This window comes from Hemitrygon akajei, chromosome 8, assembly GCF_048418815.1.
Source record: "Hemitrygon akajei chromosome 8, sHemAka1.3, whole genome shotgun sequence".
NCBI classification, from domain to species: Eukaryota; Metazoa; Chordata; class Chondrichthyes; order Myliobatiformes; family Dasyatidae; genus Hemitrygon; species Hemitrygon akajei.
The window spans coordinates 53,941,548-53,957,254 of NC_133131.1; the positions used below are offsets into that span (position 1 = coordinate 53,941,548).

General features: G+C 56.9%; 1 protein-coding gene across 1 annotated transcript in view; it reads right to left on the reverse strand.

The window, feature by feature from the left end:
• Positions 1-15,707, reverse strand: part of LOC140731911 (protein CASP-like) — a 725,429-nt gene that overhangs the window by 97,993 nt on the left and 611,729 nt on the right. Inside the window, exon 15 of the mRNA XM_073053890.1 lies at positions 13,202-13,338. Within this exon, the coding sequence (XP_072909991.1) occupies positions 13,202-13,338 (137 nt within the window). The remainder of the gene's footprint in view (positions 1-13,201; positions 13,339-15,707) is intronic.

Consider the following 15,707-nt stretch of genomic DNA (forward strand, 5'->3'; position numbering starts at 1 on the left):
CACTGAGCCCCTGGACCATCACACACCCACAACACTAAGCCTCTGGACCATCACTCACCCACAACACTGAGCCCCTGGACCATCACTCACCCACAACACTGAGCCCCTGGACCATCACTCACCCACCACACTGAGTCCCTGGACCATCACTCACCCACCACACTGAGTCCCTGGACCATCACTCACCCACCACACTGAGCACCTGGACCATCACTCACCCACAACACTGAGCCCCTGGACCATCACTCACCCACCACACTGAGTCCCTGGACCATCACTCACCCACCACACTGAGCCCCTGGACCATCACTCACCCAGCACACTGAGTCCCTGGACCATCACTCACCCAGCACACTGAGTTCCTGGACCATCACTCACCCACCACACTGAGTCCCTGGACCATCACTCACCCACCACACTGAGCCCCTGGACCATCACCCACCACACTGAACCCCTGGACCATCACTCACCCTCCACACTGAGCTCCTGGACCATCACTCACCACACTGAGCCCCTGGACCATCACTCACCCACCACACTGAGCCCCTGGACCATCACTCACCCTCCACACTGAGTCCCTGGACCATCACTCATCACACTGAGCACCTGGACCATCACTCACCCACCACACTGAGTCCCTGGACCATCACTCATCACACTGAGCCCCTGGACCATCACTCACTCACCACACTGAGCCCCTGGACCATCACCCACCACACTGAGCACCTGGACCATCACTCACCCACCACACTGAGTCCCTGGACCATCACTCATCACACTGAGCCCCTGGACCATCACTCACTCACCACACTGAGCCCCTGGACCATCACTCACCCACCACACTGAGTCCCTGGACCATCACTCACCCACCACACTGAGTCCCTGGACCATCACTCATCACACTGAGCCCCTGGACCATCACTCACCCACCACACTGAGCCCCTGGACCATCACTCACCCACCACACTGAGTCCCTGGACCATCACTCACCCTCCACACTGAGCCCCTGGACCATCACTCACCCACCACACTGAGCCCCTGGACCAACACTCACCCACCACACTGAGCCCCTGGACCATCACTCACCCACCACACTGAGCCCCTGGACCATCACTCACCCACCACACTGAGCCCCTGGACCATCACTCACCCACCACACTGAGCCCCTGGACCATCACCCACCACACTGAGCCCCTGGACCATCACTCACCCACCACACTGAGTCCCTGGACCATCACTCACCCACAACACTGAGCCCCTGGACCATCACTCACCCAGCACACTGAGCCCCTGGACCATCACTCACTCACCACACTGAGCCCCTGGACCATCACTCACTCACCACACTGAGCCCCTGGACCATCACTCACCCACCACACTGAGCCCCTGGAACATCACTCACTCACCACACTGAGTCCCATGACCATCACTCACCCACCACACTGGGCCCCTGGACCATCATTCACCCACCACACTGAGTCCCTGGACCATCACTCACCCACCACACTGAGCCCTTGGAACATCACTCACCCACCACACTGAGCCCCTGGACCATCACTCACGAACCACACTGAGCCCCTGGACCATCACTCACCCACCACACTGAGCCCCTGGACCATCACTCACCCAACACACTGAGCACTTGGACCATCACTCACCCACCACACTGAGCCCCTGGACCATCACACACCACACTGAGTCCCTGGACCATCACTCACCCACCACACTGAGCCCCTGGACCATCACTCACCCACCACACTGAGTCCCTGGACCATCACTCACCCACCACACTGAGTCCCTGGACCATCACTCATTCACCACACTGAGTCCCTGGACCATCACTCATTCACTACACTGAGTCCCTGGACCATCACTCACCCACCACACTGAGCCCCTGGACCATCACTCACCACACTGAGACCCTGGACCATCACTCACCCACCACACTGAGCCCCTGGACCATCACTCACTCACCACACTGAGCCCCTGGACCATCACTCACTCACCACACTGAGCCCCTGGACCATCACTCACCCACCACACTGAGCACCTGGACCATCACTCACCCACCACACTGAGTCCCATGACCATCACTCACCCACCACACTGAGTCCCTGGACCATCACTCACCAATCACACTGAGTCCCTGGACCATCACTCACTCACCACACTGAGCCCCTGGACCATCACTCACCCACAACACTGAGCCCCTGGACCATCACTCACTCACCACACTGAGCCCCTGGACCATCACTCACTCACCACACTGAGCCCCTGGACCATCACACACCCACAACACTAAGCCTCTGGTCCATCACTCACCCACAACACTGAGCCCCTGGACCATCACTCACCCACCACACTGAGCCCCTGGACCATCACTCACTCACCACACTGAGCCCCTGGACCATCACTCACCCACCACACTGAGTCGCTGGACCATCACTCACCCACCACACTGAGCACCTGGACCATCATTCACCCACAACACTGAACCCCTGGACCATCACTCACCCACCACACTGAGTCCCTGGACCATCACTCACCCACCACACTGAGCCCCTGGACCATCACTCACCCAGCACACTGAGTCCCTGGACCATCACTCACCCACCACACTGAGTTCCTGGACCATCACTCACCCACCACACTGAGTCCCTGGACCATCACTCACCCACCACACTGAGCCCCTGGACCATCACCCACCACACTGAGCCCCTGGACCATCAATCACCCTCCACACTGATCTCCTGGACCATCACTCACCACACTGAGCCCCTGGACCATCACTCACCCACCACACTGAGCCCCTGGACCATCACTCATCACACTGAGCCCCTGGACCATCACTCACTCACCACACTGAGCCCCTGGACCATCACTCACCCACCACACTGAGTCCCTGGACCATCACTCACCCACCACACTGAGTCCCTGGACCATCACTCATCACACTGAGCCCCTGGACCATCACTCACCCACCACACTGAGCCCCTGGACCATCACTCACCCACCACACTGAGTCCCTGGACCATCACTCACCCACCACACTGAGCCCCTGGACCATCACTCACCCACCACACTGAGCCCCTGGACCAACACTCACCCACCACACTGAGCCCCTGGACCATCACTCACCCACCACACTGAGCCCCTGGACCATCACTCACCCACCACACTGAGCCCCTGGACCATCACTCACCCACCACACTGAGCCCCTGGACCATCACTCACCCACCACACTGAGCCCCTGGACCATCATTCACCCACCACACTGAGTCCCTGGACCATCACTCACCCACCACACTGAGCCCTTGGACCATCACTCACCCACCACACTGAGTCCCTGGACCATCACTCACGAACCACACTGAGCCCCTGGACCATCACTCACCCACAACACTGAGCACCTGGACCATCACTCACCACACTGAGCCCCTGGACCATCACTCACCCACCACACTGAGTCCCTGGACCATCACTCACCCACCACACTGAGCCCCTGGACCATCACTCACCCACCACACTGAGCCCCTGGACCATCACTCACCCACCACACTGAGCCCTTGGACCATCACTCACCCACAACACTGAGCCCCTGGACCATCACTCACCACACTGAGCCCCTGGACCATCACTCACCACACTGAGCCACTGGACCATCACTCACTCACCACACTGAGACCCTGGACCATCACTCACTCACCACACTGAGTCCCTGGACCATCACTCACCCGCCACACTGAGCCCCTGGACCATCACTCACCACACTGAGCCCCTGGACCATCACTCACCCACCACACTGAGCCCCTGGACCATCACCCACTCACCACACTGAGCCCCTGGACCATCACTCACCCACCACACTGAGCCCCTGGACCATCACTCACCCACAACACTGAGTCCCTGGACCATCACACACCACACTGAGTCCCTGGACCATCACTCACCAACCACACTGAGTCCCTGGACCATCACCCACCCACCACACTGAGCCCTTGGACCATCACTCACCCACCACCCTGAGCCCCTGGACCATCACTCACCCACAACACTGAGTCCCTGGACCATCACACACCACACTGAGTCCCTGGACCATCACTCACCCACCACACTGAGCCCCTGGACCATCACTCACCCACCACACTGAGTCCCTGGACCATCACTCACCCACCACACTGAGTCCCTGGACCATCACTCACTCACCACACTGAGTCCCTGGACCATCACTCACCCACCACACTGAGCCCCTGGACCATCACTCACCCAGCACACTGAGCCCCTGGACCATCACTCACCACACTGAGCCCCTGGACCATCACTCACCCACCACACTGAGCCCCTGGACCATCACTCACCCTCCACACTGAGCCCCTGGACCATCACCCACCACACTGAGCCCCTGGACCATCACTCACCCTCAACACTGAGCACCTGGACCATCACTCACCCACCACACTGAGTCCCTGGACCATCACCCACCACACTGAGCCCCTGGACCATCACTCACCCACCACACTGAGCCCCTGGACCATCACCCACCACACTGAGCCCCTGGACCATCACTCACCCACCACACTGAGCCCCTGGACCATCACTCACCCACCACACTGAGCCCCTGGACCATCACTCACCCACCACACTGAGTCCCTGGACCATCACTCACCCACAACACTGAGCACCTGGACCATCACTCACCCACCACACTGAGTCCCTGGACCATCACTCATCACACTGAGCCCCTGGACCATCACTCACTCACCACACTGAGCCCCTGGACCATCACTCACCCACCACACTGAGTCCCTGGACCATCACTCATCACACTGAGCCCCTGGACCATCACTCACCCACCACACTGAGCCCCTGGACCATCACTCACCCACCACACTGAGTCCCTGGACCATCACTCACCCACCACACTGAGCCCCTGGACCATCACTCACCCACCACACTGAGCCCCTGGACCATCACTCACCCACCACACTGAGCCCCTGGACCAACACTCACCCACCACACTGAGCCCCTGGACCAACACTCACCCACCACACTGAGCCCCTGGACCATCACTCACCCACCACACTGAGCCCCTGGACCATCACTCACCCACCACACTGAGCCCCTGGACCATCACTCACCCACCACACTGAGCCCCTGGACCATCACTCACCCACCACACTGAGCCCCTGGACCATCATTCACCCACCACACTGAGACCCTGGACCATCACTCACCCACCACACTGAGCCCCTGGACCATCACTCACCCACCACACTGAGCCCCTGGACCATCATTCACCCACCACACTGAGTCCCTGGACCATCACACACCACACTGAGTCCCTGGACCATCACTCACCCACCACACTGAGCCCCTGGACCATCACTCACCCACCACACTGAGTCCCTGGACCATCACTCACCCACCACACTGAGTCCCTGGACCATCACTCACTCACCACACTGAGTCCCTGGACCATCACTCACCCACCACACTGAGCCCCTGGACCATCACTCACCCAGCACACTGAGCCCCTGGACCATCACTCACCACACTGAGCCCCTGGACCATCACTCACCCACCACACTGAGCCCCTGGACCATCACTCACCCTCCACACTGAGCCCCTGGACCATCACCCACCACACTGAGCCCCTGGACCATCACTCACCCTCAACACTGAGCACCTGGACCATCACTCACCCACCACACTGAGTCCCTGGACCATCACCCACCACACTGAGCCCCTGGACCATCACTCACCCACCACACTGAGCCCCTGGACCATCACCCACCACACTGAGCCCCTGGACCATCACTCACCCACCACACTGAGCCCCTGGACCATCACTCACCCACCACACTGAGCCCCTGGACCATCACTCACCCACCACACTGAGTCCCTGGACCATCACTCACCCACAACACTGAGCACCTGGACCATCACTCACCCACCACACTGAGTCCCTGGACCATCACTCATCACACTGAGCCCCTGGACCATCACTCACTCACCACACTGAGCCCCTGGACCATCACTCACCCACCACACTGAGTCCCTGGACCATCACTCATCACACTGAGCCCCTGGACCATCACTCACCCACCACACTGAGCCCCTGGACCATCACTCACCCACCACACTGAGTCCCTGGACCATCACTCACCCACCACACTGAGCCCCTGGACCATCACTCACCCACCACACTGAGCCCCTGGACCATCACTCACCCACCACACTGAGCCCCTGGACCAACACTCACCCACCACACTGAGCCCCTGGACCAACACTCACCCACCACACTGCGCCCCTGGACCATCACTCACCCACCACACTGAGCCCCTGGACCATCACTCACCCACCACACTGAGCCCCTGGACCATCACTCACCCACCACACTGAGCCCCTGGACCATCACTCACCCACCACACTGAGCCCCTGGACCATCATTCACCCACCACACTGAGACCCTGGACCATCACTCACCCACCACACTGAGCCCCTGGACCATCACTCACCCACCACACTGAGCCCCTGGACCATCATTCACCCACCACACTGAGTCCCTGGACCATCACACACCACACTGAGTCCCTGGACCATCACCCACCCACCACACTGAGTCCCTGGACCATCACTCACCCACCACACTGAGTCCCTGGACCATCACTCACCCACAACACTGAGCCCCTGGACCATCACTCACTCACCACACTGAGTCCCTGGACCATCACTCACGAACCACAGTGAGCCCCTGGACCATCACTCACCCACCACACTGAGCACCTGGACCATCACTCACCACACTGAGCCCCTGGACCATCACTCACCCACCACACTGAGTCCCTGGACCATCACTCACCCACCACACTGAGCCCCTGGACCATCACTCACCCACCACACTGAGCCCTTGGACCATCACCCACCCACCACACTGAGCCCCTAGACCATCACTCACCACACTGAGCCCCTGGACCATCACTCACCCACCACACTGAGCCCCTGGACCATCACCCACCCACCACACTGAGCCCCTGGACCATCACTCACCCACCACACTGAGCCCCTGGACCATCACTCACCCACAACACTGAGTCCCTGGACCATCACACACCACACTGAGTCCCTGGACCATCACCCACCCACCACACTGAGTCCCTGGACCATCACTCACCAACCACACTGAGTCCCTGGACCATCACCCACCCACCACACTGAGCCCTTGGACCATCACTCACCCACCACACTGAGCCCCTGGACCATCACTCACCCACAACACTGAGTCCCTGGACCATCACACACCACACTGAGTCCCTGGACCATCACTCACCCAGCACACTGAGCCTCTGGACCATCACTGACCCACCACACTGAGTCCCTGGACCATCACTCACCCACCACACTGAGTCCCTGGACCATTACTCACTCACCACACTGAGTCCCTGGACCATCACTCACCCACCACACTGAGCCCCTGGACCATCACTCACCCACCACACTGAGCCCCTGGACCATCACTCACCCACCACACTGAGCCCCTGGACCATCACTCACTCACCACACTGAGCCCCTGGACCATCATTCACCCTCCACACTGAGCCCCTGGACCATCACTCACCCACCACACTGAGCCCCTGGACCATCACTCACTGACCACACTGAGTCCCTGGACCATCACTCACTCACCACACTGAGCCCCTGGACCATCACTCACTGACCACACTGAGCCCCTGGACCATCACTCACGAACCACACTGAGCCCCTGGACCATCACTCACCCACCACACTGAGCACCTGGACCATCAATCACCACACTGAGCCCCTGGACCATCACTCACCCACCACACTGAGTCCCTGGACCATCACTCACCCACCACACTGAGCCCCTGGACCATCACTCACCCAGCACACTGAGCCCCTGGACCATCACTCACCACACTGAGCCCCTGGACCATCACTCACCCACCACACTGAGCCCCTGGACCATCACTCACCCTCCACACTGAGCCCCTGGACCATCACCCACCACACTGAGCCCCTGGACCATCACTCACCCTCCACACTGAGCACCTGGACCATCACTCACCCACCACACTGAGTCCCTGGACCATCACTCATCACACTAAGCCCCTGGACCATCACTCACTCACCACACTGAGCCCCTGGACCATCACTCACCCACCACACTGAGTCCCTGGACCATCACTCACCCACCACACTGAGTCCCTGGACCATCACTCATCACACTGAGCCCCTGGACCATCACTCACCCACCACACTGAGCCCGTGGACCATCACTCACCCACCACACTGAGTCCCTGGACCATCACTCACCCACCACACTGAGCCCCTGGACCAACACTCACCCACCACACTGAGCCCCTGGACCATCACTCACCCACCACACTGAGCCCCTGGACCATCACTCACCCACCACACTGAGCCCCTGGACCATCACTCACCCACCACACTGAGCCCCTGGACCATCACTCACCCACCACACTGAGCCCCTGGACCATCACTCACCCACCACACTGAGTCCCTGGACCATCACTCACCCACAACACTGAGCCCCTGGACCATCACTCACTCACCACACTGAGCCCCTGGACCATCACCCACCACACTGAGCCCCTGGACCATCACACACCCACAACACTAAGCCTCTGGACCATCACTCACCCACAACACTGAGCCCCTGGACCATCACTCACCCACAACACTGAGCCCCTGGACCATCACTCACCCACCACACTGAGTCCCTGGACCATCACTCACCCACCACACTGAGTCCCTGGACCATCACTCACCCACCACACTGAGCACCTGGACCATCACTCACCCACAACACTGAGCCCCTGGACCATCACTCACCCACCACACTGAGTCCCTGGACCATCACTCACCCACCACACTGAGCCCCTGGACCATCACTCACCCAGCACACTGAGTCCCTGGACCATCACTCACCCAGCACACTGAGTTCCTGGACCATCACTCACCCACCACACTGAGTCCCTGGACCATCACTCACCCACCACACTGAGCCCCTGGACCATCACCCACCACACTGAACCCCTGGACCATCACTCACCCTCCACACTGAGCTCCTGGACCATCACTCACCACACTGAGCCCCTGGACCATCACTCACCCACCACACTGAGCCCCTGGACCATCACTCACCCTCCACACTGAGTCCCTGGACCATCACTCATCACACTGAGCACCTGGACCATCACTCACCCACCACACTGAGTCCCTGGACCATCACTCATCACACTGAGCCCCTGGACCATCACTCACTCACCACACTGAGCCCCTGGACCATCACCCACCACACTGAGCACCTGGACCATCACTCACCCACCACACTGAGTCCCTGGACCATCACTCATCACACTGAGCCCCTGGACCATCACTCACTCACCACACTGAGCCCCTGGACCATCACTCACCCACCACACTGAGTCCCTGGACCATCACTCACCCACCACACTGAGTCCCTGGACCATCACTCATCACACTGAGCCCCTGGACCATCACTCACCCACCACACTGAGCCCCTGGACCATCACTCACCCACCACACTGAGTCCCTGGACCATCACTCACCCTCCACACTGAGCCCCTGGACCATCACTCACCCACCACACTGAGCCCCTGGACCAACACTCACCCACCACACTGAGCCCCTGGACCATCACTCACCCACCACACTGAGCCCCTGGACCATCACTCACCCACCACACTGAGCCCCTGGACCATCACTCACCCACCACACTGAGCCCCTGGACCATCACCCACCACACTGAGCCCCTGGACCATCACTCACCCACCACACTGAGTCCCTGGACCATCACTCACCCACAACACTGAGCCCCTGGACCATCACTCACTCACCACACTGAGCCCCTGGACCATCACCCACCACACTGAGCCCCTGGACCATCACACACCCACAACACTAAGCCTCTGGACCATCACTCACCCACAACACTGAGCCCCTGGACCATCACTCACCCACAACACTGAGCCCCTGGACCATCACTCACCCACCACACTGAGTCCCTGGACCATCACTCACCCATCACACTGAGCACCTGGACCATCACTCACCCACAACACTGAGCCCCTGGACCATCACTCACCCACAACACTGAGCACCTGGACCATCACTCACCACACTGAGCCCCTGGACCATCACTCACCCACCACACTGAGTCCCTGGACCATCACTCACCCACCACACTGAGCCCCTGGACCATCACTCACCCAGCACACTGAGCCCCTGGACCATCACTCACCACACTGAGCCCCTGGACCATCACTCACCCACCACACTGAGCCCCTGGACCATCACTCACCCTCCACACTGAGCCCCTGGACCATCACCCACCACACTGAGCCCCTGGACCATCACTCACCCTCCACACTGAGCACCTGGACCATCACTCACCCACCACACTGAGTCCCTGGACCATCACTCATCACACTAAGCCCCTGGACCATCACTCACTCACCACACTGAGCCCCTGGACCATCACTCACCCACCACACTGAGTCCCTGGACCATCACTCACCCACCACACTGAGTCCCTGGACCATCACTCATCACACTGAGCCCCTGGACCATCACTCACCCACCACACTGAGCCCGTGGACCATCACTCACCCACCACACTGAGTCCCTGGACCATCACTCACCCACCACACTGAGCCCCTGGACCAACACTCACCCACCACACTGAGCCCCTGGACCATCACTCACCCACCACACTGAGCCCCTGGACCATCACTCACCCACCACACTGAGCCCCTGGACCATCACTCACCCACCACACTGAGCCCCTGGACCATCACTCACCCACCACACTGAGCCCCTGGACCATCACTCACCCACCACACTGAGCCCCTGGACCATCACTCACCCACCACACTGAGTCCCTGGACCATCACTCACCCACAACACTGAGCCCCTGGACCATCACTCACTCACCACACTGAGCCCCTGGACCATCACCCACCACACTGAGCCCCTGGACCATCACACACCCACAACACTAAGCCTCTGGACCATCACTCACCCACAACACTGAGCCCCTGGACCATCACTCACCCACAACACTGAGCCCCTGGACCATCACTCACCCACCACACTGAGTCCCTGGACCATCACTCACCCACCACACTGAGTCCCTGGACCATCACTCACCCACCACACTGAGCACCTGGACCATCACTCACCCACAACACTGAGCCCCTGGACCATCACTCACCCACCACACTGAGTCCCTGGACCATCACTCACCCACCACACTGAGCCCCTGGACCATCACTCACCCAGCACACTGAGTCCCTGGACCATCACTCACCCACCACACTGAGTTCCTGGACCATCACTCACCCACCACACTGAGTCCCTGGACCATCACTCACCCACCACACTGAGCCCCTGGACCATCACCCACCACACTGAACCCCTGGACCATCACTCACCCTCCACACTGAGCTCCTGGACCATCACTCACCACACTGAGCCCCTGGACCATCACTCACCCACCACACTGAGCCCCTGGACCATCACTCACCCTCCACACTGAGTCCCTGGACCATCACTCATCACACTGAGCACCTGGACCATCACTCACCCACCACACTGAGTCCCTGGACCATCACTCATCACACTGAGCCCCTGGACCATCACTCACTCACCACACTGAGCCCCTGGACCATCACCCACCACACTGAGCACCTGGATCATCACTCACCCACCACACTGAGTCCCTGGACCATCACTCATCACACTGAGCCCCTGGACCATCACTCACTCACCACACTGAGCCCCTGGACCATCACTCACCCACCACACTGAGTCCCTGGACCATCACTCACCCACCACACTGAGTCCCTGGACCATCACTCATCACACTGAGCCCCTGGACCATCACTCACCCACCACACTGAGCCCCTGGACCATCACTCACCCACCACACTGAGTCCCTGGACCATCACTCACCCTCCACACTGAGCCCCTGGACCATCACTCACCCACCACACTGAGCCCCTGGACCAACACTCACCCACCACACTGAGCCCCTGGACCATCACTCACCCACCACACTGAGCCCCTGGACCATCACTCACCCACCACACTGAGCCCCTGGACCATCACTCACCCACCACACTGAGCCCCTGGACCATCACCCACCACACTGAGCCCCTGGACCATCACTCACCCACCACACTGAGTCCCTGGACCATCACTCACCCACAACACTGAGCCCCTGGACCATCACTCACTCACCACACTGAGCCCCTGGACCATCACCCACCACACTGAGCCCCTGGACCATCACACACCCACAACACTAAGCCTCTGGACCATCACTCACCCACAACACTGAGCCCCTGGACCATCACTCACCCACAACACTGAGCCCCTGGACCATCACTCACCCACCACACTGAGTCCCTGGACCATCACTCACCCATCACACTGAGCACCTGGACCATCACTCACCCACAACACTGAGCCCCTGGACCATCACTCACCCACAACACTGAGCACCTGGACCATCACTCACCACACTGAGCCCCTGGACCATCACTCACTCACCACACTGAGACCCTGGACCATCACTCACCCACCACATTGAGTCCCTGGACCATCACTCACCCACCACACTGAGCCCCTGGACCATCACTCACTCACCACACTGAGCCCCTGGACCATCACTCACCCACCACACTGAGTCCCTGGACCATCACTCACCCACCACACTGAGCACCTGGACCATCACTCACCACACTGAGCCCCTGGACCATCACTCACTCACCACACTGAGACCCTGGACCATCACTCACCACACTGAGACCCTGGACCATCACTCACCCAGCACACTGAGATCTTGGACTAACACCTGCACATTGTACTGAGTTCCTGAACCACCACCCAGTCACCACACTGAAATCCTAGACCATCACCCACTTACTACTCTAAGTCCTGGGACCATCACATACCCACTACAGCTTCACCATGTACATCACCCCCAAACAACTATAGTTACTGAAGGACTAACATGGAAACAGCTTTGGTAAATGAACAATTGTTTGGAGTCATTGTCAGCTGGAAAACCGAAGGCTCTCTTTGTTGAATACCAATATGTGAAGATTCTGCTGAAATGAAACAGAGATTGTACCTCTGCGTCAGGGCGTTGAAGGGAAGATATTGCCTGGATGGTGCTGAGATCTTGCTCCAGCTTTACGATGAGCTCCTTTTGTCCTGCTGTGGTCTTCACTGCCTCAGCGTACTGCATCTGCAAGTCAGCACAGCGAGCTGCAGTAAAACAGCAGCAACACAAATTGTTAGCAAAGGTCATATCAGAAAATGAAACAAACATAAAAACATCCTCAAAAATAAAGCTGCAGGTCAGTCAGCATCTGAGAGAAAAAAGAAAGGAAACCACAAAGTAAAAATATCAGTGCAAGGAGAGACAAAATTGGAGGAAAATATAACAGTAAAATAACAAAGCAAGAGTCACAACTGTCAGGGAAATAGACAGATAGGTTAGAGAAACAGCGACTGGGACAGGAGTACAGGCACACCTGGAAAAGGGAAGTTTCTCAGGAATTGTGTAACAGGTCGTATGATGCAGGTTGAAAAGCAGACTAAAGTTAAAGTCACTTAGTACAAATAAAGAAAAGTATATATCAGGTCCAAGTAAATAAAGAACATGGGCAGTTGGGGTTATTTCTACCCCAATAGACAGAGATGGACAAGGGATAGCAAAAAACAAAAAAAATGTTGGTAATACTCAGCAGGCAATATATAAGAAGACTGGATAATGAGAAATATAGTGTACTAGTGAACAAGGAGAATAGTGGGCATGTTGAAAGCTAGGGCTGGTAATTCTGGATGTAATCTTGCGATCAACTATTCATCAGATGGAAATAAGCAAACATGAAAAATTGTGGATAATCATTATGGAGAAGATAAAGTGACAAAAGATGTGGACAACGGCAAGATGCTGGTCCACTTACACTGAGATATAGAATTCTACAGCACAGAAACAGGCCCTGCACTTCATCCAGTCTGTGCCAACTAGTCCCATCTACCCACAACCAGACCAGAGCTCTCCATATCTCTCATCCATGTACCTATCCAAGCTTCTTCTAAATGTTGCAATTAAACCTGCATCCAGCACTTCCACTTGCAGCACGTTCCACATTTGCATCACCCTCAGAGTAAAGAAGTTACCCCTCAGGTTGCCTTTAAATATTTCAACTTGCACCCTTAATCTATGACCACTTGTTCAAATTTCACATGACCTCAGGGAAAAAATACTTGCATGTATTTACCATATCTACTGTATACCCCTCATACTTCTGAATACCTCTATATCTCCCCTTATTCTCCTGCGTTCTGAGGCTTGGTGCAATTGCAGTCAAGTATCCAGAGAGCTGGATTACTGGTCCAATGCAACCAATCCCACAACTGGAGAACTTATGAGAAATATCACAGCAGGATTGGCTACCCCATGAAACAACTGATACCCAAAGGAGCTGCCACCATCCGTACATAGGCTGGGCTGCAGATCGCCCTGTGCTCCTTCCTGAAATTGTCCATCCAGTCACTCAGTTCTTGAAGGCATAGTAAATTCAGGCTAGGCTCCAAAGCTAAAAATCGGGGCAGCTATTGCGAAGTAACAGCCCCACATAACCACATCAGATTAATAGAGCACTGTCCCACAGGGCAGGTTTTAGCACTGATGCTCCTCAACAGCAGCAGCAGGTGAACAAGCACAGAAATGATCCATTAGCCCCCTTGGCCACATTATATCCAACTGTCTGCTCACTTACTACTTTACTTGTTTGTCCAACAAAGGCAACAAATGGTATGCATGTAGACATCAGTACATGAAGACCTCATGGTCTCCAAGAATGCTTACTGAACAATTTCTGGTTGTTTTGCTGCAGGACTGACAAGGCCAGGATAGTGGACTAGTATTGGACTTTCACAGTATTGGTGTAGTTCAATACCCAAACAGCTGTCATTGTTAGTGGGAAGCTTTTTCAGCATATGAATGCAGCCTAAATATAAGCTCGTTGGATTTGTTAAGGATGGCAGTAAAAGCAGATTGTTACAGCGATAGTAAATCCATACTTGTCTTGAGTGGCTGCCAGTTGGGTAGTACATAATGCCAGGATCCTACTCAGCCCATGGATTGTAGTAACTCCAGACATTAGATGTCTCTTCTGCAGACATGTAAATTAATGTATGAAAAGCTGTGTACCACCTCTTTATTTCAAATAAAAAGAGCTTCAAAAGGATGTTTTGGAGCAGCACAGAAGTACAGGAGGATGAGAGGTGACCTGATAGAGCTGTATAATGAAGGATGAGAGGTGACCCGATAATGGTGTATAACGAAGGATGAGAGGTGACCTGATAGAGATGCATTGATTGTGTGGTTAGTCAGAAGCTTTTTCCCAGGGCTGAAGTGGCTGCCACAAGAGGACACAGGTTTAAGGTGCTGGGGAGTAGGTACAGAGGAGATGTCAGGGATAGGTTTTTTAGGCAGAGAGTGATGAGTGCGTGGAATGGGCTGCTGGCGACGGTGGTGAAGGCGGATACAATAGGGTCTTTTAAGAGACTTCTGCATAGGTACATGGAGCTTAGAAAAATAGAGGGCTATAGGTAACCCTAGT